Below are 26,871 nucleotides of genomic sequence, written 5' to 3'. Positions count from 1 at the left end.
CGACCACATCCTGAGCAAATCATAAGCACCCCAGCACCAGCCGCCCTTTAGATACACTGTGGACAAAGCTTGGGGATTATGTGCATGAGTGGACCCAAGGCGGAATTCAGGGGATTAACTAAATAGGGTGCTGGGCCTCCCAGTCCAGTGGGATATGCTCAGGGGAGAACATTTGTTGACAGGCCAGCTCCAGGGGCTGGGGCAGTGTGTACGGGGAGAGGCACAAGCTGGGTGGCCGGGAAGATACTTAGGGTTTGTGCATGGGACCCATTACTGGGGGCACCAGGGGCTTTCTGGCCTGGAAGGACAGATGTCCGTCAAATGTTCTTGCTGGGGACCTTTTGTGGTTAGGAATGGCTGCTGGGGAGATGGTTACAAGGACAGCTAGGTGTCCAATAAGATAATGAGGCTGAGTCTGCAACGGAGTGTTCTCGTGGAACTTGGAGCTGAGTTGGAGTTCAGTCTGGGGCTTGGGTCGAGCCTCAGCTCGGTCCGTGGGTAAGCAGGGTCTAGATTGCTCAGGCCGTAGTAAGACGTCGGTCTTGCTTCTAAGAACAAGGAGGCGCTAAGGGGTTTTCAGCAAGGAGTGACACGGTGTGGTTTGCTTCTTGGAAAGATTTGTCTATTAGGTGTAAAATTGTCTGTGCACTGGGTAGGTAGGTGTCTAACCAGCTGGGAGCCCCTGGTAGCCGCATAGGTAAGCCGAGGTGATGCGCAGATCTGTGAGTTGTTGGGAAGGACTTGTTGATAGATGTGGGGGAGGGAGGGAGGGGAGGTGTGGAGAGTCTGGTTTCTGAGTCAGGATGTCGGCAGGAAATGGAAGACCCACTCAAATGAGGTGACTGATGAGAACTCAGGGGAGGACTGACAAAAGGGTAGACAGTCCAAGGGATCCCCACCATGCTCCTCGTCCAGTAAAGGGGAGAACTCACTGTCCCTAGACTGAGGAGCTAGAGCAGGAAGTGGTTATGGCACATTTCCGACCTCCGACAGGGAGGGAGCTGGAGGCTTCGCACCCAACCACATGCTCCATGCCTGCAGTTACGGAACACACCAGAGGTCAGAGGGCAAAGAGCCCATGGAGATTTTCAAGCAGGTCAGCAGACAGAGATCCCCGGGGAGGAAGGAAACGCTTTTAAGGCTCAAGGAGTAGCGTTCTAATGGGAGGACGCCAGGCAGTGGTGTGACTATTTTGGGGGGTCTCCCTGCATCAGCTGCTCTTTCCAGCTTCCGAGCAGGCGGGCTGTCCGGGTCCAGGGGCATACGCTCCTTGTTTTTGCCCATTCTTATGAGGTCCTAAGCTCCACTGTAGCCCTTTCCAAGCCCTAAAGAAAATGGGGCAGCCAGTTAGGCAGCCCGTGCCTCTCTGCTCTGCTGCAGTGACTCAGTGTGAGCTCCCGCATGTGGGCGTGGGAGCAGGGAGGAAATTCTCTCCCGACATGGAGCTAATTCTGTCCTGGGGCTGGCAGCCAGGCCTGCGGCTGGAACATCTGCAGGCACTGTGTGGTTTCCAGGTTCCCGAGTCTCTCAGAGCCTGGGGAGACAGGGATTGTAACCCTGGAAGTGTCCTTGGAGCCATCCTTGGGAGATGAGTGGGCCCTGCTCTCTGCCCTGGAAGCTAGGAGATCTGGTGAATGGGATCAGCGCAGAAACTCTGGCAGCAGGCAAAGACATTGGTACCTACAGTCGTCCAGGCTGCGGGAGGCTGGTATGCTGCTCAGGGGAGACATTTTTGAGGGCAAGAGTGGTGGCTGGTAGGTCTCACTACATTCCAGCTGCTGGCTGAGGCTGTGATCTTGGGCTTTGGGGTCAAAAAGTCCTTAGATCGGGGTGTAAAGGTATCTGCTGCATCGAACTTTAAACTTCACGTTGTCCTCCATTCTGCTCAGCCTTGCGGAATGTCCCCCCGGACATCGGGTTTCTCAAGACTCTACCCCTGAAACGACGTAATTTACTGCACTCTCTTGCAACCGATATCCCCCCTGTTTATGATCATGCCTATTTGTAATAGATAGCCCCTACCCTTGTGACTATGCATCCCGTGACGCCCTTCCCCTCCCTAAAACAGATTACACCTTTAACTGACCACTTGCCCCAACCTGTAAAACCAGCTTCCATGTCACCACTACTGTTGCTGACTCTCTTTTCAAACTCAGCCCACATGCACCCGGGTGAATAAACAGCCATGTTGCTAAAAAAGAAAAAAATTCCTCAGCTGATGCTTAAAGGCTGTGTGAATCTGGACTAGTCACTTCACCTCTCTGAGTCTGTGTTTGCAAATCTATGCAATAGTCTATGCGGACCATGCTGAGGCATACGTTATAGAAGTGCGAGGCACAGTTCTAGGCTCTGGGGATACACCATGAACAAGAGAGACCAAGCCCCTCTTCTCTATGATGCGGAGACGGTCATGCACTCTCTGGGCCTTAGTTTTCCCGGCTACAAGAGAAGATGTCCTCCGGGGGCCCTCCCAGCTCCTTTTGGAGGTTGACAGAGCTGGAGGAGAGGTGTCTGGGCCATCTGGCTGGACTGTCAGGGTGGGTCATGTGAGGAGAAGGGGACAGGAGCCAGGCCAAACATGGTCATTTGCAGAATGAGGAAAGTTTCCAGTTTCCCTGATGGACTCTTACGCCCACAGGCCCTGATAAGGCCCCTGCATTTGGCCTGCAGCCTGCTTTCAGGGAGAGGTTAGTGGTAGGCTGCGATGAAAGAGACAGCAGATTGGCAGAGCAGCTGCTGGCAGCTTGGGCTGGCTAGGCGCGCAGGTGAGTAATGTCGCAGGTGAGGGGCTGCTGGCCGAGCTTGTCAGAGGGGGAGGGCTCACCGATGACGGACATGCATGGAGGCAACAGGGGAGGAGAAAGAGGAGGAGGCGCAGATCGAGAAGACAGAGAGACTGTAGAGAGGTGGAGAGATGGCGAGGGCCAGGAGCAAAGACAGGCAAACACAGAGATGGGGAGAGAGAGGCAGAAAGAACAAGTCAGATACGAGCCAGAGTGTAGAACAACAGGACAGAGGTGGGAGCAGGGAAAGAGCAAAGGATAGACAGACCAGGGCAGAAATGGAGCCAGTGCTTTGCAGACATAGGGAACCCACTGGGCAGAGGGGTTTCATCAAGGAATCAGAAGGCAAATATCTGCCGCCCAGATGGCCCCTGACCCTGCTGTACACTGAGCCCACGGGACACAGACCAGCCGGGGGACAGCCAGAGGTGGCGGGGCCCTGGATCCATATAGACCCAGGTTCAAATCCCAGTCCTGGTTTGGCAAGAGCTCTCACTGCCCTTAGGTTGAGGGGCAAGAGGCAGCAGTGGTTCCTGGCACCTGGAGTGTAGCTGTGGCCAGTTCCACCCGTGGAGACCCTACAGGGAAGGAGCTGGAGGGTAAACACCCAGACCTTACTCTCCTCCAGCCCTGCAGTCCCTGCTTGAGACTATCATCATCAGTCAACCAGGCAGCTGTGAGGGGTGACTCAGGCAAGCTACTTGCTCCCCTGCCTGGGCTTTGGACATCCCCACAGCCTGTGGGGGCAAAGTGGGACTGATGCCAATGACCTTGCAGGGTTAGGGGGAGACTGAGAGAGGACAGGTGTGCTCTTACCCACGGTGCGCTGCATCCCAGCATCCACACCAGTGCCAGGGCACAGAAGGCTCCGCATATCCTTGAAGGATGGATGAATGAATGACGCCCACCTCCGAAGGGCTTCTGCTGCAACTGAGATTGGAAGCATTTCCCGTTCAGGCTATTAACCAGAGGCAGAGGGACCTGGGGGAGAAAATCACAGGGGACCCGGAGCCTTGCCTTGCTGTCTGTAAAATGCATACCCCAAATCTTGCCAGATTGATCTTCTGGGGGCCCTTGGGAGGTTCCACTGGGGCAGAGGCCAGAGTTTTCTGGAATGTTCCAAGGAGGCGAGGCAGTGGACAAAGAGAGTGAGCTTGTCAGTTCAGCAGGCTTTGGGCCTGAAGTCTGTTTTTGAACGTTCCTCCAGAATGGCTAATTGGGCCTACCTGCTTATCTGAGCTCTCTGTGTGACCTTGGGCATGTTACTTACCCTCTCTGTGCCTCTTTTCTCATTAGTAACAGTGCTTAGAACAGTGACTAGAATGTAGTGAGGACTGTATGTGTATTTGTTTAATAAAACTTAAGCCAATAACGGCATTCAAGGCTTTTGTTCTGCATGGCAAGAGGAGCCAGATGTGACCTTGAGGCCCCATTCCTTTCCCAGCAAGTGTCCTGTAGTGGGGCTGTGGGCAGGATGCGGCCATGTGTCTGGTGACTGGGGCTGGGCTCGAGTAGGAAGGTCTGGGGCCCAGGACTCTGCACAGCTGCTCCTGGCTGGGCTGACGCTGTTACTTCCGTTGGCTGGTCCAAGTTCATTCCCGCCTAATGGGGAAGAATGTTAGGTGGGGCTCTGAGGGCGCATGTTTGGGTCCCTGCCTGCCCGCTGTGGCTTGGTTGGGGATTTAGTAGCCAAGACTCTGAGCTAGGCACCATCCAAGCATGAGCCTCAGGCAGGAACTGGAGTGTTTGTGTGTTTTGGGCTTTTCTGAACCTCAGGAGAGGAGAGAAGGTTGACATAATTATACCCCTCCATTCCCTGCTTCTCCGTTCCTCGGCTTCTCCATCAGGGGCCCCTGGAAGCCCCTGCACTTGTATTTTCTTTCTTCACTGTGCTTATTTCCCTGTAGCCCTATTCCCTAGTCCCATTATCCCTCCCACCCACCCTCCCATGGAGCCATTCTAATGTGTTCAACGTGCATCTTGCTGTTTGGCTGGATTCTTGCAAAATGTGTGTTGCTGCTTTGCAGACATGTTCTCAATGTACCGCAGCACTATTAGGGTCCCATAGCCAGCACCTGCGGCTCTTTGTTGGAGAACTGACCTTGGAGGCTGGGAGGGACCGGGACTCAAGGGCGGAAGCATGCAGATACTCGGCCTCCTGGAATGTGACCTGCACTGTTCCCAGGATCCTCGGTGAGTGTGAGCCAAGGCCACCCTCTGTAGGACTCTGTGGGATGCTGCACCCCTTCCTGGCTTCCTCCCACTTCCCCACTTCCTCACCAGTTTTTCCTGAAATTAATAAATTACTTTGCTGGGATCCTCAGTGGAGAGTTTGCTTTCGGAGAAAGAAGACATATCCAAAAACAATGGACATGGACACCCCAGCTGTGCGTTGCCTTGCAGGGAGGTGAGGCACTGCCTGGATATTCACTCAGGAGCCATCACAGGGGGTTTACAGGTACCTGCAGCATGGCATGAGATGCCTGTGCTCCCACCAGGCCAACTAGGGGAGCGTCCAGCTTTCTAATTCTTGCCATAGTCTAGTAGGTGTAGGATGTCATCTGGTTGCAGTTTTCATGTGCATATCTTTGTTCTTCAGTTTGTCATATGCCTGGATTTGGGGGTTTCCCTCCTGTCAATTGCCTCTTCCTATCATTTTCCCATTGTCCTGTTGGGGCTGCTGTTTTTTGGATTTGCAGGAAGGGGTTCCTTGAATACGCTAGATGGCAATGCTTTTTGGGTTTGGAGATTGTAAATATCTTCCTCCATGGGAAGTAGGAAGTGTGTGTGTGTGCATTTGAATGTGTGTGCTTGTGTGAGCACACACGCCTGTGTGTGTATGTGTGTGTAGCCCATTAAAAGGGTGGGATCTGGGCCCCCACATAGGCTAAGCTTCAGGGCAGAGGGGTGGAGGTCAGATTCAGAAACACAAGATGAGCATTTAAGTGGAGCCACAAATAGCAACACTAACAACAACAACAACATGGGCATTAAACTTTATATGTTTCCAAAGCCTGTCTCCTCGTCTGTAAAATGGGGAAGGATACCACCCCCTTTGCAAGGTTGTTTGGGGACAATCTGTGACAGCATTTCCAATGGGCTTGGCTCCTGCCACATAGTAAGTGCTTAATAAATTATGGTGCCAGCAATAGTAAAGCATGTGCTTATTATGTGCCTACTGTGTGCCAGGCACTGAGCTGGGGGCTAGCAGAGGAGAGCACATGTTACACAGTAGGGCATTTGTGTGTAGGTGGTCTGAGTGGCATTGTTAGGGAAGACATGGTCTGCAGCAGAGGGAGAGGCCCGGGGAACCGGACAGAGTGAGAGTCAGAACCAGATGCTGGTAGCAAACTTGGGTGGACGCTGATTGTGGTCACAGCCACCGCTGACAACAGCAAAAGCAACATTGGCTGTCTGCTCTGCAGTGATGCAACGTGCCTCACAGTGCTTATTCCACCTCTCTGAGCCTCTGTGTCCCTCCCCACCTAAAAATGCATATAACTGTGTCCCAACCCTGTAAGGTGATCATGAGGATTGGGTGAGATGGGATAAACTCCTTGGCTCATTGTCCAGAACAAAGGAAGTACTTTATTAATTATTAATGGTGAACTTTCTTATGCCAGGCAGTGCTGCAAATGCTTAACCACAACAGCCCTAGGAGGTGGGCCCTTGGATTATCCCCATTGTACCAGTATTGAAATTGAGGCTTTACAGAGGGTGCAAGTAAGTAATGTATTCAAGGTTGCACAGCTCACAGGTCATGGGAGAGTCCAGCCCTGATAGATGGAAGCCACATCCTGGGCCCTGAATCCCTTTGTTGTGTATTTTGGTGTTCTATGGCATCAACAATGTCACTGTTATTATTTCTAATTTCCAGACAGATCCAGTGAGATAGGAAAAAAATTCATTCATTCGTTCATTCATTTATTCATTCATTCATCAAACAATATTCTGGGTAAGGCACTAGGGTTCCGTAAGATATTACCATTGGGGAAGTTAGGTGATACGTACATGGAACTTCTCTGTACTACTTTTGCGATTTCTTGTGAGTCTGTAATTATTTCGAAACAGAGTTGTAAAGGGGGTAGAGCAGAAGTGACCCCTATGGGATTTCCAAACACTGACCCCAAGGTTAGGTTATAAAAGGCCATGTTCCCTGGCACACTTGCTCCTGGAGGCCAGGGCTGCCAGGCAACAAGCCCGCTCCCCATGAAGCTGCCATGCTGTGAGTAAGTTCAACCCACATGGTGCCCTGGTCCATAGTGTCAGAAAAGCAAAATGAAACTGAACAAAGCCCAATGTCCAGAGGACCTGTCTGGTGCCTGGATTTTGCTCCAGTCTGAGGAAATGGAGCTGAATAAGACCTAGTTCTTGTCCTCAGATAACTTGTTGTCTGATCAGATGAATAAGCCGGCAATAATCACATAAATGCCATGTGCCCCACAGGGGTGAGCAGGACCCTGTGGGAGCCAGAACGGGGGGTGTATTTGTTTTCTAGTGCTGCTGTAACACATTGTCACAAACTGAGTGTCTTAAAACAGTAGGAATTTATTCTCTCATGGTTCTGGAGAGCAGAACTCTGAAATCAAGGGCCGTGCTCCCTCTGAAGCCTGCAGGGGAGGATCTCTCCTTGCCTCTTCCAGCTCCTGGTGGCTCCAGATGTTCTCTGGCTTGGGACAGCATCCCTCCTGTCTCTGCCTCCATCCCCACATGGCCTTCTGTTCCGTGTCCACGTGAAATCTCCTCCCTACTTCTTCTCTTATATGGTGACTGTCATTGGGTTTGGGGCCCGCTGTCATCCCGGATGGCCTCATCTTGAGATCCTTACCTTACACTCAGCTGCAAAGACCCTCTTCCCAAACAAGTCACCCTTGCAGGTTCTAGTAGAAGCACCATTTTGGGGGCAGAGGGGATGCAGAGGGCATCCTTCCACTCACCACAGGAGGGAGAGGGGATGCTTCCTGGAGAGGATGCCTGAACCTGGTTTTAGGTTGCTAGGGATGAGGCTGAGCTTAGAGAAGGAATTTAAAAAGCAGTAGAAACTCCTATACTGAAAAAAAAACATAATTTTGATTTTTAGAGACTGCCACCTAGCAAATGCGTTGGTCAGGAAAAGTTTCGGTTGTTCCAGTTCATGCCTCTCCCACAAAGCACAGCTCTCAGACCTCTGGGGCCTGACCTTCTGGGTCTTTCCCTGACATTCTTGCCAAGACTGGGAGGAGCTGGGAGAAGCACCTGGTACAGGCATATGCAGTGCGTCCCAGAGCCAACAGTGTTCTCGAGACCATCTACTGCCCAGTCCTGACTCCAAAAACAAATCCCTGTCACCTTAGCTCGTCCTGGTCCCACACAGCAGGCGGGTGGTTATTGTTATCATCCCCATTTTGCAGATTGCACAGCTGAGGCCCTGAGAAAAGAAGCAACTTGCTCAGGTGACACAGCAGCTCTCCTTCCTCCCACATGTGGGCCCTGTGCTGCCACCTTCTCCCTGGCATTCCCTTCTGGAGTCCTCCTGGGGCCGTCCCAAGGGAATGGACCAGCATGACTGGCTTGGGGAGTTCTGGCTGAGGAGGCTCAGGGTGGGGTGACTTATGCCCTGGAGCCAAATCCAGCATGCGTGCAGGGTCTCAGCCAGAATCTAGGGGCTGAGACTGGAGAATGGGCTCCCCCTGGGTTCTCACCCTCAGCAGAGGGAGGAAAGGGAAGCAGATGTGCCAGCCCGGCCTGCCTGCCTGGGCTGTGATGAATGATGTAGTCTCTGGGGAGTAACCCCTGTGTGTGCCCCAGACCCCAGCTAGATTGTCCTGAAAACTGGGAGGGTGAGTTCCCTGCGGGACTAGGAAAAGTGCAGCAACAAGGAGGGTGTCTCTGTAGGGTGGAGCTGGAGAGTCTGGTGCATCAGAAAAGGGGTGAACAGATGCCGATAAATGCGTTCTGCTTTCCAGAAAGCAATGTGGTGAGGAGCAAGATTCATAGAGCGAACCCAGATGTGGATCTGTCACTGGCCGAACTCTGTGACACTAGCATCACTTCTTCACCTTTACAATGGGAGTGAAAGCAGTACCACTCCTGGAGGTTGTTGGAGATCCATGAACTGATACAATGAAAGTGCATGTTACAGTGTTTGGGTTCTGATGTGTATCCAATCAATTACTTATTACAAGGAAGTAAAACCAATATAAAGTATAATTAGATGTAGTCATAAGGACCAACCAAAACCAATGCAGAAACCTGCAGACCAAAGGTTTTTATGCCTTTGACCAACAAACATGATTCTGAGCTTCCTTGTGGCCACATCAAAAAGGGAAATGTGATCAGTTATAGAACATGGATGATCAAGAACAAGAAAGCAACCCAGTTCCTCAAGAGGAGCAACATTGTTCCTTACCCTGAATCCTCCAGAGTATTTCTCACTGAACAGAGAGCTTCATAAAGGATACTCCAAGGGAGGCAGTGGGCAGCATCATTGACTAGGAATTACACAGCATTGCGGGTGTGAGTTTCATGTGGTAACTCACTGTAGAGGCCTTGAGGCGGGAGATGAAGGGAAGTCTGTGAAGGTGGCTTAGGGAAGGTAGCTCTGTGGCAGGACCAGGAATGTGACAAAGGTCTGGGCTATCACGACTGAAGATTGAGGATTACAGAGCTCAGAGTGGTTGGGATCCAGAGCTGATAATCCCTCAGGGAAACAGGAGGAGCCCAAGAGCCTTTTCACTTGAGATCCTTCGAAGTTAGATTCTGGAGTCAGAGCTCCCTGCTGTGTGGCCTCAGGCAAGTGTATTGACCTCTCTGAACCTCAGTTTTCTCATCTGCAAATAGGATTTATTATTATTATTATTTGAGATGAAGTTTCACTCTTGTTGCCCAGGCAGAAGTGCAATGGTGCGATCTTAGCTCACTGCAGCCTCCGCCTGCTGGGTTCAAGCCATTCTTCTGCCTCAACCTCCCGAGTAGCTGGGATTACAGGTGCTCGCCACCACACCTGGATAATTTTGTATTTTTAGTAGAGATGGAGTTTCTCCATGTTGGTCAGGCTGGTCTCAAACTCCCTACCTCAGGTGATCTGCTCGCCTCAGCCTCCCAAAGTGCTGGGATTACAGGGATGAGCTACCACTCCCAGCCAGGAATTATTTTTACAAGGCTATTATGGAGTTTTGCAAAGCACATAAAGAGAGAGCTCAAACAAATGTTAACTATGTGTATGCACATATTATGTACAGTGGACCCTTGAACAAGTCAGGGGTTAGGGAAGCCAGCTCCCTCTACAGCCAAAAATCCACATATAACTTTTGACCCCTCAAAACTTAACTACTAATAGCCTCCAGTTGACCAGAGCCTTGTTAATAACACACATAGCGGATTGACACATATTTTTTATGTGTATTATATACTGTACTCATACAGTCAAGTAAGTTAGTGAAAAAGAAAATGTTATTAAGAAAACCATAGGAAGAGAGAATATATTTGCTACTTATTAAGTGGAAGTGGGTCACTATGAAGGTCTTCACCCTCACTGTCATCACGTTAAGTAGGCTGAGGAACAGGAAGAGGAGGGATTGGTTTTGCTGTCTCAAGTGTGGCTGAAGCAGAAGAAAATTCCCAGCTAAGTGGACCCACGCAGTTCAAACCTACGTTATTCCAGGGTCAGCTGTATACATAGTGACACATACTTTTTTCATAAGCTTCCTGGTTGTGGGGGATTGAAGGAATTTGGGTAACTAGAATTTTACAGCTCTTTACAATTCACAATTGGCAAAGGCTTCATTGTCGTTTCACATGATTCTCCCAGTAATATGAGGGCAGTGTTTTTACCTCTACTTGAGAGATGAGGACATTGGAGCTTAGAGAAGCAAAATCCTTACCTGTGTGTGTGTCTCTCTCTCTCTTTTTTGGAGACAGAGTCTCACTCTGTCACCCAGGCTGGAATGCAATGGCACGATCTTGGCTACCTGTAACCTCTGCTCCTGGGTTCAAGCAATTGTCCTGCCTTAGCCTCCTGAGTAGGTGAGATTACAGGTGCCTGCCACTACACCTGGCTAATTTTTGTATTTTTAGTAGAGATGGAGTTTCACCGTGTTGCCCAGGCTGGTCTCGAATTCCTGGCCTCAAGTGATCCACCTGCCTCAGCCTCCCATAGTGCTGGGATTACAGGCATGAGCCACCGCGCCTGGCCTGTGTCCCTCTCTGACCTGCCCTTGATCCCCCAACTGGAGAGACAAGTGGGCAGGAACGCATTGGTCCTCTGGCCTTCCTAGGTTCCTCCCACCTTCCCAGGCAAAGACCATTTTAGAAGGGAGTTAAGAGTGGAAACCTGAGAAATAATAACGACAATAGCAACAATTCAGTGCTTACCCCATAAGGGTACCTGTTCCAAGCACTTAATCCTCACGACCCTCTTCTTATGAAGGAGGAGCTGTTATTATCAAGCCCATTTTACAGATAAGACAATTGAGTTGCAGAGAAGGTCACTGACCTGCCCAAGGTCACAGAGGAGTTCTCGCAGACCCAGGATGTGGATGCAGGCAGTCTGGCTGGGCCCCAGAGTCTGCTGTTCTGCTTGGTTTGGGAGCAGAAATGTGCTCAGGACAGGAGGCATGTGAGTTAGGACAGAGCAGAGGCTCAAAACAAACCTGTGACTTGTGCCTCCCTTACACTTCCAGGGAGAGCTAGGGGACTTGGCCAGGGTGGGGCGGGGGTGGGGGAAGAGGTGCACCAACAGGGGACACAAATCCACTCGATTCCTAGAAGGATGAGGAATCAGGTGTGGATGGACAGACCAGAGGATGTCAGTGCCATTCTGTGCCAGCCCAGCCTGGCCCCATCTGTAAGATGAAAAAACATGGCCTCTGACCCGAAGCTGCTCCCAGCCCAGCCAGAGAGCCCAGCCTGATGTAATCTGCTGCGGGCTGCATCTCTGCAGATGCTGTGCAGAGCGCTCCGTCCTGAGTCCCAGATCCTCCTCGACCTCCTCTCGGGACTCACACACCAAGCCCACTGTCAATGAGGGAGGGGAAGGTCAGAGACGGGGAGATGCCTGGTATGCCCTTCCTCCTTTCTCTGCCTTCCACCTTCTTAACTCATACTTGTCCTTAAAACTCAGCTTAGATGCCACTGGCTCCAGGAAGCTTCAGACCCCCAGGCTGGGTAACAGCCCCTCCTCTGGGCTTCTAGGGGCATTCTAGTCTTGCCCCAGACTCAACATTGTCTCTTTGTCTTGTACCTGTGAGCTCCTTTTGGGAAGGGACCCTAGGAGAGCCATGTCCCCATCCCTGATGCCTGCACAGTCTGGCACAGGGAATGTCAACTTGGTCATTTCTTCCAAAAGGAAGGTTGGTAGTGGTCATCAATCTGGGCAGATCATGGTCTCAGGGGCAATGCGGACTGGTGGTTAAAAGACCAGGCTCTGCAGATGTGGTTCGAATCCCAGCTCTTCCAGCCTCTGCCTGCATGCTTGGGTCCTGATCTCTCTGAGCCCAGCTACAGCCCCTCATGGGGTTAAAGTGAGACCATCTGGACTGAGGGCTCAGCATGGCCCCTGGTATAAAGAACTCAGTGTGCATTCCCCACTACTGCCACGCACACCAGTCAGATTTCCTCCAGTCATGGGAAGCCAGCTCCAGTGTCCCAATCTTCTCTCTGCATTCCAGTGCCACAGGAAACCCTTGGGGACCCCTTGGTGGGCACTTCTGAAATATTCTCTCAGTGTACAGAGTGGAGTGACACCCAAGCTTTGATTCTGAGCCCTTTGAGTGCAGAGCCCTCAATGGAATTTTCCAAGTGGCTTTTATTTAATAAAAGCAAAAGATGACTTTTATGTAATAAAATATAACTTTAAGCCCATAGGATCGGTAATGAATGTATGTGCAGGAAGGTTGGAGTTATTTATAATGAAGCATTGATTGGCAGTCTCGCCAAGTGGAAACATCTGGTTTGAAGCCCATTTGACAAGATGGGGAGATCTTGAACAGCATAAAAAAGTGCATAGACTCTGGAGTGTCAGAGCCCTGGCTTTAAATCCTGCTCATCAGCTGTGCACCTCTAGGTAATAATGCAATCATTAGTATTTATTGAGGGCTTACTATGTGCCAATACCAAGCTAAATGCTCCACATTCCTGATGCCTCTAGTTTTTATATCTACTCTATGAAGTGAGTATTCCCATTTTATTGATGAGAAAACTGAGATTCAGAGAAAAGAAATCACATGCCCAAAGCCATGCAGCTCATAAGGGCCAGTGTTGGGTATGAACCCTGCATGTGATCACTGCCTCCAAGACCTTGCAAACTTGCAAACTCGCAAACTCCTCAGAATATGTTTGTTCTTCCATAGATTGGAAAAATACGCAACAAGATTGTTATGGGGCTTGTTCGAAGTGCCACTTAAGTTGTCCACACAGCAGCGGCTCAGTGGATATATTTGTGTCTGTCTTCACACCAGACTCCTGTGGCCTCAGAGCCTACGTCTCATTCATGGTTCCCACAGGGCCCAGAGAATGTCCAGCGAGAATGATGCCGTCTTCTCTGAGCCTCAGTCTCCCTATTTCTTAACACTAAAGTAATAAAACCTGCCTGGAAAAGTCTCCAGGAAGACTAAATAACAAGAAGGAATTAAAGTTCTTGGCACATAGCAGGTTCTCCGGGCAGGTCTTCTGTTTTCTCTGTGCCCACACTACCTGAAACAGTGTTTTTTGGGTCCTGACCTGGTAGTGGATTGAGCCATCCATGCTCCTCCTTTGTGTCTTCCTTCACTCATGCCCAACTCCAGCTGTCAGCTAAGGATGTGCTGGGGGAGACGAGTGGTTAGAATGAAGCCCTTGACGTGGGTAGAGTCAGTTGATCTAGGTTCTAGGGGCTCCATCCCTTCCTGGCTGCAAAACCTTGGCTGAGTATCAGCCTTTCTGAACTTCTGCTTCCTTCTCTGTACAATGGGAATAAGAACAACAGATCTTATTTCTGGCTGGATCCTCTCAACCTTCTGGTTCTTAGCCCTGAATGCAATTGCTGCTTTTTTTTTTTTTTCTTACCTGTAGGTGTTTCTAGCTGTGCACAGGGACTGATTGGCTGAGGACTCACATTGGAGAGCTCCAGACAACATAACAGTGAACGGTGAGGAAACCCTTGTAGTCTGAACTCCAAAGGGGACCAGTGACCACTGACAGGTGGGTACACAGGGGGATTACAGCAAGGCTGGCTGCTCGGTTTTAGAAGCGTGGTTGGAACCAAGTTCACAGCATCATGTACCTCTTCTTTATTGCACTTAGCATTATTGCAATGTTCCCATTATTTGAGGGACTTTTTGATGAACAGTTGTCTCCCCCACTAGACTGTAGAGAAAGGGAGGGCCCCAAAGAGGCAGAAAACGTGATTGTCAAAAGGATAGACTCTGAAGCTTGGATTCGAATCACAGGTCTGCCTTTTCCTAGCTGTAGGACTTCAGGCAAGTGACATAGAATCTCCATGCCTCAGTTTCCTATTTGTAAGATGAGGCTCATAACCTATCTACCTCACTGAATTGTTGGGGAGATTAAGATAGTATAGAATGCAGTGCCTGGCATGTAGGAGGTACCGGAAAGGCATTTGTTCAATAAATAAAACAGCAAAGAAGGAAGTGGTTAAATCACAAAACTGGACTTGCTGAGAGCCCTGGAGGACATTGTTGGTCTTTCTGGTATTGGTCAACCTCTAAAGCCAGCTCTAGGTTCCCCTAATGGTCCCTGTCTTCTCTTGCAGAGAATGGAGTATGAAGATTATAACACCTCCTTCAGTTACGATGATGAATATCCTGATTATTTAGACACAATTTTTTTTTTGGAGGAGTCAGCCCCCTTGGGAGCCACGGTGACCAGGATCGCCATGGTGGTGGTCTACATCATCGTCTGCTTCCTCGGGATCCTGGGCAATGGTCTGGTGATCATCATTGCCACCTTCAAGATGAAGAAGACGGTGAACACGGTCTGGTTCCTCAACCTGGCGGTGGCAGATTTCCTGTTCAACATCTTCCTCCCGATCTATATCACCTATGTCGCCATGGACTACCACTGGGTCTTTGGGACGGCCATGTGCAAGATCAGCAACTTCCTTCTCATCCACAACATGTTCACCAGCGTCTTCCTGCTGACCATCATCAGTTTCGACCGCTGCGTCTCTGTGCTCCTCCCTGTGTGGTCTCAGAACAACCGCAGTGTTCGCCTGGCTTACGTGGCCTGCATGGTCATCTGGGTCCTGGCTTTCTTCTTGAGTTCCCCATCTCTTGTCTTCCGAGACACAGCCGACAATCATGGGAAAATAGCCTGCTTCAACAACTTCAGCATGTCCGCAGCTGGGTCTTCCTTGTGGCCTGCTCAACCCCAGGTGAACCCTGTGGGGTACAACTGGCACATGGTGGTGACCATCACCCGCTTCCTCTTCGGCTTCCTGGTCCCAGTCCTCATCATCACAGTTTGCTACCTCACCATTGTCTGCAAGCTGCGGCGCAACCGCCTGGCCAAGACCAAGAAGCCCTTCAAGATCATTGTGACCATCATCATTACCTTCTTCTTCTGCTGGTGCCCCTACCACACACTCAACCTCCTGGAGCTCCACCACATTTCCATCCCTACCTCCGTCTTCACCCTGGGTTTTCCTCTGGCCACTGCCTTCGCCATTGCCAACAGCTGTATAAACCCCATTTTGTATGTTTTCATGGGTCAGGACTTCAAGAAGTTCAAGGTGGCCCTCTTTTCCCGCCTGGACAATGCTCTAAGTGAAGACACAGCCCACTCTTCCTACCTCAGCCATAGAAGCTTTACCAAGATGCCATCAATGAATGAGAGGACTTCAGTGAATGAGAGGGAGACCAGCATGCTATGAGCCTCACTGGGGAGCCCCTCAATGGACCCTCTCAACCCAGGGGCACTCAAGGATATGTCTTCTGAAGATCAAGGCAAGAACCTATTTAGCATCCGCCAATTTCCACTGCATTTTTCATGGGGATGAACAGTGTTTTACACTGGGAATCCACGCCTGGAACCCTTTTCTCCAAGTGGACAGAATGCTCTGTGTTCCACACGGCCAAGGCTAGTCTCCCATTTATGCTTCTTGGGAGACTAGCCTTGACTGACTCAAAGTAAACAAGGAAGAATTCTCAAAAGCACTGCCATTAACTGGGATTGGCATGAGGCGGTGGGATTAAGCTGCCTACTGTGTGTGCCCCAGAATGACACAGACACTCTCCACGGTCCCTTCCTGCTGTGAGCAGTGGGAGGTCAGAGAAAACCTAGTGTGATACAGAGCACACCTGGCCCTTTTCTACCTATTATGAGTGGCCTATTATCATTGGCCAGAAAACCCGACCTTTAAGTCACTCCTCTGCATTAAAGCATGTGGAAACGCATAGGTGATCTGGGAGAGGAAGGTGCCATATCAGCCCATGAACTCCATAGACCATGAATTTGGCTTTTGGATCCGCTAGGAAGACAGAGAACAGGTTCTGAGAGGTCATGTGGGCTCTTCGCAAGGGAAGGCAAGTGAGGGATGCAACGAGGACTTGAGATTTGGCAAAGGAATGAGAAAGAAGGAAAGAACCTTCAGAAGATGCAAGCGTGAAGCAGCTCACCCTAAACGTCACAGGCTGATGGAGCTTCAGGCTGGAGCTATCGCAGAGTGAGGGTGGTGCCAGGCTCTGCGCCCACCTTGCCCTTCTTACCTGGGCATGGGGTTGTGGCAGGCGTCTTCACCAGTAGCCCTCACCTCATCACAGGGATTCTTTCTGCCTTTCCTAATCCACTCAGCTCTGGCTGGAGGGGCTTAGAATAAAACACTGGTGGTGGGGCTTCTCCTTCTTGTCAATTTTCTCAGTGCCTTTGGAGATGGGTCCAAAATACAGCTTTGGGAAGCAACTCTGGAGAGCCCACTTAGAAGAAGAGTATGTCCGAGGGTTCAGTCACTTGAAACAGAGTCTGAAACCGGACTCCTTGAACTGTGGTCCTGAGCTGCAGACACCAAATACCTCCTGGATACAGGTGCCTGGTATAGCTTTTCTCATCTAATACTGACACGTCCCTGTGACGCAGAGCGTCATTGCCCCATTTACAAATGACATAGCTGAGGCCCAGAGGGGCAAAGTAACTTGTCCAACGTCACACAGCTAATCAGTGGCAGAGTTAAGGTCTGAACCTGGCTCTGACTGGCTCCAGAAACTCCTTTCCTCTATTTGGCATTTCTCTGTGGAGATTATTCTAGTATATTGATAGCCTACATTTATTTAGCACTTTTTGTATTACGCACTTTACATATGTTTTCTCATTTAATCATTACAGCAACTCTGAGTTAGGTACTGTTATAGCTTCCCTTTTACGTAGGAGGAATCTGAGGCTCAGAGAAGTTAAGTAACTTGCCCAAAGATACCCTGCTAGTCTCTGCCAGAACTTGGATTTGAACCTCAGTCTGCCTGGCTTAAATGAGGCTGCAGAGTCAGGAAGGACCTAAAGAGGCTGGAGATTTTTACCATAAATATTGATTCTTCCGCAAAAGAATGTGAACATCTTAATGGCCTTTAAGAAGCTTTGCAAATAGTTTTCAAAAATGATGCAACATGGCAGAGAAAATGCACTTGGCTTCCAGCTTGCTCCACAGCCATTAACAGCCCCCTTCCATGGCTCCCACCTCCTGCGTCTCCTGAGATCAAGGCAATGGGGAGGGAGGGCTGGCAGGAGGCGGTCCTTTGTGGGCCCAAGTCCCTTTGGCTCCTAAGTGTCCGCGTTCTGTTCTCTTCCAAGTCCCTTCATCCTTAAGCTGATTCTCCAACAAGATGCAACGAACAGATGCAATGTCTACCCCGTGCTGGGTGAGTTCCCGAGGCCACGGGCTGTTTGGAATCACACTTCATTAAGAGACAAACTGTTCCTTCCCTTGTTGTGCCTTAATGCTTATGACAAGGCAGCTCTGAATTGACCCCAAGCTGGAGCCTCTGAATGCTGTAAAGAGTTTGAACATAGACAGTTTGAGAGCAAAAAGGGAGCTTTAAATATTGCTCAGTGGCCCCCATCATCCTTCTTCCCATGTTTACTGAGGCACGAGATGGCATGGGATCTGTCCCAGGTCACAGCAGCAGACATCAGCGACTTGGACCTCCTGGCTCCTAGGATGCTGCTTTTCCTGGGCTTCTGGGAGTCCAGGCCAGACTAGGGGAGCCAGGAATTCATGTTGTCATCAGAAAAGCTGATCAACAGGAGCACAATTCAAACCCGCTGTTTTCTTCTTTAGAGTCTGGCCTCCCTCTTTTTGGATGCTCTGCCGGCCTTCCTGTTCTAACTTAGGTTCCTGTCAAGTACTTAAATGCAGCCAGAAGGTCCCATACAGTCTTGTCCCCACAGCTTCATGTGACCCTCTCCATGGGTCATGCATACATCATCCCTGCAGTGTGCAAAGTGTGCTCACCTGCATTGCTGCCCAGGCAACCAACACACTTAGTTCCCAGAGCCTTCTCTCTAGACCCAGGACTCAGCAACGGGAACATATTTAACCCTGCCTCCTGGGTGGGGTGGGCGGGTTGAGGGATCATGAGGACCAGAAGTAGAGGGACAAGAAGAGAAGGTGGTGTTTGAAGATGGAGGAGGGGCAGGAGAGGGGACAGAAAGGTCCCGGAGCATGATGATGAAGGAAAAGTATCTGACATTCATGAAGCACCTATGATGGTTCAGACACAAACATCAAAAGCCTCAGATTGGCCCAGGCAAAAGAGGATCATCATAGCAAGGTGGCGTGGGGGCACAGAAAGTTAGTGTTCCAGAACAGAATTCACTAGCTCAGAGTTGCTCAGCTAATGAGGTATGGAGCTGGGCTTTGAATCAGGTCAGCTGCCTGAATGCCCAATTTCTTCGGCCCTTGGAAGGAGAGGGTCAGGGGAGGAAGAAGGAAGAGAGAAGAGGAGAGAAATGAAGTCAAAAGAGAAAGAGGAATTAGATTTCAGAATCATCTCCAGCTGACTCTTGAGCCAGCAAGGACAGGGAGCAGGGAAGAGCAAGAACATGAAGGGCCTCAGGCACTGGGATGCCTTTGCCAGCCTTAGATAATTTCCAGGGTACATAGGGCCCTGCAAGTTCTCAGGCTCCCTGTCCAGAGAAGAGGCACAGAGATTCTGGCAGCAAGGTTTAGAAGGGGTGAGGAAACTGGGCACTGACCAAGGGAGGGGATTGGCTCAAATTCGACCCCAGAGTTAGCTCTAGTGGGATTGGGAGCCTGGGTGAGTGAGAGAAGACAGAATCCAATCATGAGAACAGCAAGGGACCTTCAAACTCATCTTGTCCAGATGTCTCCCATTTCGCAGATGAGGGCACTGAGGTTTCGAGAGCTTCTCTTTGAGGACTCTGGAAAATGAGGTGATGTTTGGTTTGGATGGAAATGGTCATCGGTGATTCCTCAACTCCTGCCCTGCATCCCTCTCTCGTTCCTCCCTGACATGTTATGCTCTTGTTGGGGCTGGGACGCCCAAGGACCATGGTTATCAAATCCTGGGTTTGGAAAATTGCTGCTGGGGGTGCTATCTAGGACCAGAGAGGAATATACTATTTCTACTGTGAACTAATTCAGCAGGGGGTCTGCTTAATTCCTCCCTTTGAGAACAAAGTTTCTCTCGAATAAAGAGACTGAAGCAAGAGCGTGTGGCGCAGTTCTGGAGGTTCCTGCCATCACCTGCCCATTGCCTTCCCCACTGACTTCATGCAGTAGCAGCTGAGGCTCAGTGAGGTGACATGGCCAGTGCAAAGTCACAGAGCTATGCTGTGGACAGCAGGAGAAGCCCCGAAGTCCCCAACCTGCCATTCTTAAACCGTTGAGCTCCAAGAAATTTGCATTTTGAAAAAAATTCTTTTTGCTTATTTTACTTTTCTAGCAATTGAGTTACTCGCTAAGATAATAAAGCAAACCACAGCAGATAAGGGACACAAAGCCATGCCTCCATATGGCCAGGTCTACACTCTTTGGCACTGCATCAGGCGGCCCAAGGACAGATGCTTCTGTGACACGTTCATCCATTCATCTTTTCACCCGCCCATTCACCCTATCATCCACCCACCTATTCACCCCAAGGTCTACCCATCCATCCACCCACCTATTCACCCCAACATCCACTCAAACATTAACTCACCCCAAGATCCACCCACCATCCACCCATCCATTCACCCTAACATCCACCCACTCATTCACCCTAATATCCACTCATACATCCACCATCCAATCACCCTAATATCCACCCACCTGTTCACCCACTCATTCACCCCAAGATCCACCTACCTATCCACCCACTCGTTATCCTAAGATCAACTCACCCATCCACCCCAAATCTACTCATCCACTCACCCAGCCATTCATCTCAACATTCACCTAACCATCCATCCACTCACCCATTCTTTTACATAACCACCCATTCATCCATTCATCCACTCATCCATATCTATCCACCCATTCATCCATTCCATTAAAATATGTTTAACACCTGCTCTTTGCCTAATTCTGTGATAGGCACCAGACACAGAGAGATGGTCAAGACATACACAGTCTCTGTCCTCCTGAGCTCGTTCATTGGCTTATGGGAGAGACAGCCAATAATCAAAATTATACACTTCACCCAATGGAAAACAACCCCAGTAAATGTTACACACACACACACACACACACACACACACACACACACACACACAAGGGAGGGGCGGGGGAGTCTCACTCTGTTGCCCAGGCTGGAGGTGCTATGGCACAGTCACAGCTCACTTTAGCCTTGAGCTCCCCAGGCTCAGGTGATCCTCCTATCTCAGCCTCTGGAGTAGCTGGAACCTAATATATTTTTTTAACAGAGACAGGGTTTCTCCATGTTGCCCAGGCTGGTCTTGAACTCCTGGGATTAAGTGATCCTCCTGCCTCAGACGCCCAAAGTGCTGGGATTACAGGCTTCAGCCATCGTGCCAGGCCTACACACACATTATAGAGGGATCCAATCCTGGACGAAGACCTTGGGGAGGAGACACTTGCTCTGACACCTGGAAGGTGGGTGGGCACAGATGTAGTAGGGAGGTGCAGGAGGGGGGTGGTCCAGGTGGAGGTGATGGCAGGGGCAGTGGCATTGATGCAGGAGGGAGCGATGCTCACTGTGACAGGAAGGAGGTGGGGGCTGCAAGGAGGCTGTAGGATGAGCAAGACCAGATGGGGTGGAGGGGAAGGACTGGGCAGTGGGGGAGACCTTTACGCTGAGACAGGGCAGCCACATGCAGAAGAGTGCCATGCTCAGATCTGCACGCTGGAACAATGCCCCTAGCTGCTCTGGGGAGGACAGGTTGGAGAGGGGCAGGAGGGGAAGCCTGGAGGCTGCTGTAGCCTCAGATGAGCCATGGTGGAATCCGGACTGGGGAAACAGGGGCAATGCTGGAGAGAAATGGACTACTGGAAAGATATTTAAAAGCTATGCAAGCTTTCTCAGGGGAGTGGTTAGTGGGAAACCAACCCAGGGCCCATTTCTGCTGCACAGAGGCCTCGGTGCATTGCTTTATTGTCAGAAATTAATTGTAAATATTATTCAAATGTACCTCCCAATGCACAATTATATTTCTCAGGGGAGCCCTCTGTACACATAATAAAGCCCTATAAATAATACATATATTAACCTAAGAGGAACAGAGGCATATTAACGCTGCAATTTCAGGTTGTGCTGTGGGGACTTTATACAGATGCGATGTCAAACACTTGGACTTGAGGTTTAAACTTGGAGGTCACCTGAGTTCTATCCTGGGGAATATTCCAGAAGTCTCTCCCCCTGGGATATGTGGATACCCCCAGACAAGTCAGGCAGCTACTGCTCTAGATATCAAGTCAATAGACAGGTGGAGGCAAGATGAGAATTGGTAAGGGAGGGAGAAGCACAGGTTTATACACTCCTTGTGCTCAAAGATGCAGAAACAGCAACAGCAGTAATAATAGCAAATGTTGATTGAGGCTTGTCTAAGTTTTGGGCAAGCTCTTCAGTTTCATCAACTCATTGAATCCTTGGAACAAAGATTCAATGGAAGGGGCGATTGCTATCTCCATACACAAGTGAAGAGACTGAGGTTCAGAGAGGTGAAGTGACTTTGCCCGATGCCACACAGCTGGTAAGCAACAGAGCTGGGATTCAAACCTCAGTATGTTTATCTCGAAAGCTCTTGGTGTTTTCCCCAGAAATGTGCAAATGTAAAGTGTCTTCTGAAGAGACTCTTCCCTGGAGAGAGGAGGACAAGCACATATTCTCTCCCCAGTGTCAAATTTTGAGGAGGTGGGAGTTGGGGAGCCTGAGGAATTGCTTTTTCCTTGAGAGGAGGAAATTGCATTTGAATGGGCTTGTCACTTTCTCACAACCCTGGGAAACTTAGGGTTTTTGAGTTTGAAAAAGACTCTACTTCCCCAAGTTTGTCCCTCCCCATTCCCCCATGTCACAGATGGTGAAACTGAGACCTCTTTGCCAATAAGATGGAGACCACCTGCCTCACTGATTGCTGTGAGATGAAAGGTGTGTGAAAATGCTAACCTGAGTCACTCTTAAAACACCATCACCCAAGAGACCTGGCCATTCACCAGCCACCCTGCTTCACTTCTTAGTTTATTGACAAGGACTGTGGGGCTGATCTGCTGTAAAGTCTTTCTGCCTAGGGTCTGGGCTCCACTGAGGAGTTTCCAGCAGAATCCTGGCTGAAGGGGAAGTGGGAGATCTTGGCAAAAACTGCTGTAGGGCAGATGTGCTTTGTTTGAGACATAAATGTTATGCTTAAAGATTATCTTGAATATGAGTGAGGGATGCTCCCCACCTTGGCCTACGTAGTGGTTACATGGGATAAGGGGTGGGGAGGTGGGGTTCATCTATAAAAACCCATTTATCTGTACTTTGAAGATGAATGCTTCACTGTAGTAGGTTATGCCTCAGCAAAAGCCTTTCTAAAAATAAAATAATTCATAATGTCTGCAGAAATGAGTTCCCATCGCCACTGGTACCCAAGACAGGTAGTGGCAGGACAGAACCAGGTCTAAGGGTTTGTCCCTGATTCAAGGGAGCTCTTTAGAGGGCAGTGGCTCCTACAGCCTCCATCCAAGGACACAGAGTCTCAGAAAGGCCTAAGCCCTCCTGGGGCTTCCCCAGCCTCACCACCTGACTCAGAGGGCTGTTGATGGTTAAGTTGGGGGTCAGGTAGGCTCAGGAGTCAGACTGCGAGGGCTTGAATCCAAGCTCTGCTATTTATGTCAGCTAAGGGCAGGGTTAGAGTTAGGCTCTGTGGCCTTGGGCAAGCTATTCAATGCCTCTGAAGCTCAGTTTTCTTATCTGCAAAATGGGCTTGATAAAGGTTTGCAGCTCTCAGGGTTGCTGTGAAGATTCAGTGAGATGCCGTACTTTAGTGTTTAGCATGTGCCAGGTTCTTTCATCTGAACACGCATCAGCCTCCTCGCTGGCCTCCCCACTTCCTTCCGTCTTTGCTCCCACAACCCGTGCTGTAGGAAGCAGCCAGAGTGAGCTTCTACCAAAGAACACAGTAATCCAGAGCCCTTCCAAAGGCATAAAAACCCATATTGGATTGGCTGCTGCCACCTTCTCTAAGTTCATCTCATGCTGCTTTCCAGCTAGGCGATCCTTTCTGCCTCTCACAAACAAAACAGACCAACAGCAACAAGACACCAAGATTGATCCTACCTCATGCCCTCGCACTTGCTGTTCCTGCTGTTCCTGGGCCCACTTGCCTCTGTCCTTTGCATGACTGGTTCATCCGCCTCCTTCTGGTCTCTGTCCAAATGCCATCTCTTCAGGCAGGCCATGCTAAGGTAGCCTCCATCCCTACCCACTGCCTGTCAGATCCCTTTTTTTGTATTAGTATTTTCTTTATATTAGTGACTGCCATCTGAAATCATGTTATCATTTGTGTATTTAGTGGCTTTAAGGCTGGCCCCTACTTGGATACAGCAAGAAGGCAGGGACTTTGGCCATCTTATTATGTCTCCAGCAGTGCTTAGCCCAGAAAAGCTGCTCACAACTTTTGGTTGAATGAATGAAGACATAACCATACGCTGACATTATTTTTGTCGTCATCATCACCATCATTGAGTTTCATGACAATCACTATTATAATACACCATTTCCAAAGTATTTTCACATTTTTTTCCTATCTCAATGAAACTTGAGAAGGATGGACTTTTTCCCCATTTCACCAACATGGAAAATGAGGTCCCAGGTCACTTAGTTCAGAAGTGGAAGAGCCACTGTTCTTTACTTGTATCATTGAGAGTAATCACAGGCTGGGTGCGGTGGCTCACGCCTGCAATCCCAGCACTTTAGGAGGCTGAGACGGGCAGATCCCTTGAGGCCAGGTGTTTGAGATTAATCTGGGCAACATGGAGAGACCCCGTCTCTATTAAAAATACAAAAAAAATAATTAGCCAGGCATGGTGGTGCATGCCTATAATCCCAGCTACTCGGGAGGCTGAGGCACAAGAATGACTTGAACTTAAGAGGTAGAGGTTGCAGTGAGCCAAGATCCCACCACTGCACTCTAGCATGGGCCACAGAGTAAGATTCTGTCTCAAATAAAAGAAGAAAACAGAGTAATCACAGACAAAGGAGGTTTCCGTTCAGTGCTTCCACCTCCTCCCTTGGCCTTTTCCTTTCCCTGGTGTCTGATTTATTACAGCCAGGAAATAAAGGAACCAGATGCCTCCCTCCTCCTCCTATTGTATTGTAGTTCTTTTCCAGACCAGGATTCTGTTAAGGGTTTGGCTGGTACCACTGTGACCACAAACTTCCTGTGTTTATCCCTTCACTTAGAAATCATAGCGAAGTCAGCTGGGCGTTAAGGTCTGTGCTGGGCACTGGATGACACTGTGACACCAATGCACAGCCAAATACCTGGGGGTTCCATGGGGCCCAGATACCTAATGCAGAGAGAGAGGCAGATCCAGGGTATCTTTGCCCTGGTTTCCACTATGCAGATGTTTGCCACCTTCAGAGCAACATCTGGATGATGAACAAATTTCCAGTTTGCCTCCAGATGTTGGTGTGGTGGTTGCGGAGCAAGAACACAAACAGGGAGGTGGAATGGAGGCTCTCAGCCTTGGCTGGTGGCTGATGATAGGCTGGTTGATGGCAGGCAGTTTATAATGCCCAGCCTGCTGCCTAGGCACCAACACCTTACTGGGAAGGATGGACTTGTGATGGGATTTTAGGCATGGGGACAGGCAGCCAGGGGCAACTCCACATTGGTCAACCTATTTCATCCTCATCAGAGGCTTAAATGGTCAAACCACCTTGTGTTCAGAAATGAAGAAATGCTGAGTCAGCTGAAATTCGAGCCCTTACTGTCAGAGAAGCTAAGCAGAAACATCTCGGAGGTGGGGGTAGGGGACAAACTTCAGACAAAGATCATGGTCAGGACAGGTCTGCCAAGAAGTCTGTGCATGAAGCCTCAGATCAGAAACCCAATGGAGTGGATGTATACAGGCACAGTCTACTACGACTCTGAAAAGAGACCCATCCTCTCAGGCTGGAACACACCTGGCTGTACTACAAAGTGAAAACCAAGAAGGGACCCCTCAAAGCCGCTTTCGGACACAAGGATCTTTGGAGGCGAGGTCTATTCCAAGCTTGAATACCACTCAGAGATGAGATTCCTAGATTGGTTCTGAAATTGGAAGCAGCATGGTGACTAGGACTACCTGGTCTCCTGATATGTCTCCTGGAGTCCCTGCCCAGAGTATGCAGGGAATGTGGCAGAGTTCCAGGCCAAGGATGGCAAGGTCACCCTGACCACCTTCATTGTCCACCTCTACCGCTTCTTGGAACCAGATTACCAAGAGGAGCTTCACAGATGGTCAGAAAAGACAGTCCGCATGCCAGCATGAAGATCATAAACTATGATGAATTTCAACACCATTGGACTGGATCTGTGTACAGCCAAAGAATGCTATCCAAGCCATGGAAGAAACTGAATACAAATTATGCATTGCTGCACAGTATGCTAGGGGAGATTCTCAGACACCTGATGGATCCAGGCACATTCGCTTATGACTTTACCAATGACCCTTCAGTCTCTGGGCAGCACCAGACCTACCTGTGCTACAAGGTGGAGCGCCGTGACAGTGACATCTCTGGACCAGCAGAAGTGCATCCTACCCAACCAGACTTTGAGTAATCTCAGTTGCTATTAAGGCTTCTATGCAGAGAAGTGCTTCTTGTACCTGATTTCCTTTTGGAAGCTGGACTGGGCCCAGTGCTACAGGGTCACCTGGTTCTTCTCCTAGAGTCCCTGCTTCAGCTGTACCCAGCAAGTGGCTGCATTTCCTTGGGAGAACAGACATGTGAGCCTGCACATCTTCACTGCCCACATCTATGATTACCTTCTAGGATATGAGGAGGGGCTGTACACGCTGCTGAGGGCTGGAACCCAACTCTCCGTCATGACCTCCAGGAAGTTTAGGCATTGCTGGGACACCTTTGTGGACCACCAGAGATGTCCCTTCTAGCCCTGGAGTGGACTTGATGAGCACAGTTAAGCCCTAAGTGGGAGGCTGTAGGTCATTCTCCAGAATCAAAGGATGGACCTCAGTCTCTAAGGAAGGCAGAAGACCTGTGTTGAGCCGCAGAATGGAAATCATCTTTCAAGAAATGCAAACATTCACCATCATCTCCAGCTGATCAGTGGACACCAGCAAAGCAATGAGCTCCTGACAAGTAGATTTAAAAAAAAATCAGAGTTAATTACTTTTAATCTAAAATTTATATCATGTTTCAAGTATACAGTAGTTAAGATTATGATCAAAACACTAAGAAAGTTTTCAAATTCACTAATCTAGTGACAGTTTGGTTTTATATGTAGAAGAATAAAATGAAATACTAAATTAAAAAAGAAAAAAAAACTTCTAAAATTTGGTGAAGACAAGGCTTGGAAATGCCGAAGAAACGTTTTCCCCTTGAAACAGGGTCTCACTCTATAGCCCATGCTGGAGTGTAGTGGTGCAAACATGGCTCACTGCAGCCTCAAGCTACTGGGCTCAAGTGCTCTCCCCACCTCAACCTCCTGAGTAGCTGGGACTACAGGTGTGGCCCACCATGCC

At 49.6% G+C, this 26,871-nt stretch overlaps 1 protein-coding gene across 5 annotated transcripts in view; it reads left to right on the top strand.

Annotated features, from left to right (window-relative positions):
- CMKLR1 (chemerin chemokine-like receptor 1) overlaps window positions 1-19,417 on the top strand; it is a 52,630-nt gene extending 33,213 nt beyond the window's left edge. For 2 of the 5 annotated variants that reach the window (XM_017541159.2, XM_037743074.1), the window contains exons 2-3: window positions 13,812-13,887; window positions 14,512-19,417. In XM_017541159.2, the coding sequence (XP_017396648.1) occupies window positions 14,515-15,630 (1,116 nt within the window). In that variant the 5' untranslated portion in view covers window positions 13,812-13,887; window positions 14,512-14,514 and the 3' untranslated portion in view covers window positions 15,631-19,417. Of the gene's footprint in view, window positions 1-2,674; window positions 2,766-13,811; window positions 13,941-14,511 lie in introns of those variants that run through there. The other 3 variants (XM_037743077.1, XM_037743073.1, XM_017541155.2) reach the window with 3 other exon arrangements.
- Window positions 19,418-26,871: the final 7,454 nt, after the last annotated feature.

This window comes from Cebus imitator, unplaced genomic scaffold, assembly GCF_001604975.1.
Source record: "Cebus imitator isolate Cc_AM_T3 unplaced genomic scaffold, Cebus_imitator-1.0 Scaffold8, whole genome shotgun sequence".
Classification (NCBI taxonomy): domain Eukaryota; kingdom Metazoa; phylum Chordata; class Mammalia; order Primates; family Cebidae; genus Cebus; species Cebus imitator.
This window is presented reverse-complemented; position numbering and strand designations above follow the sequence as displayed.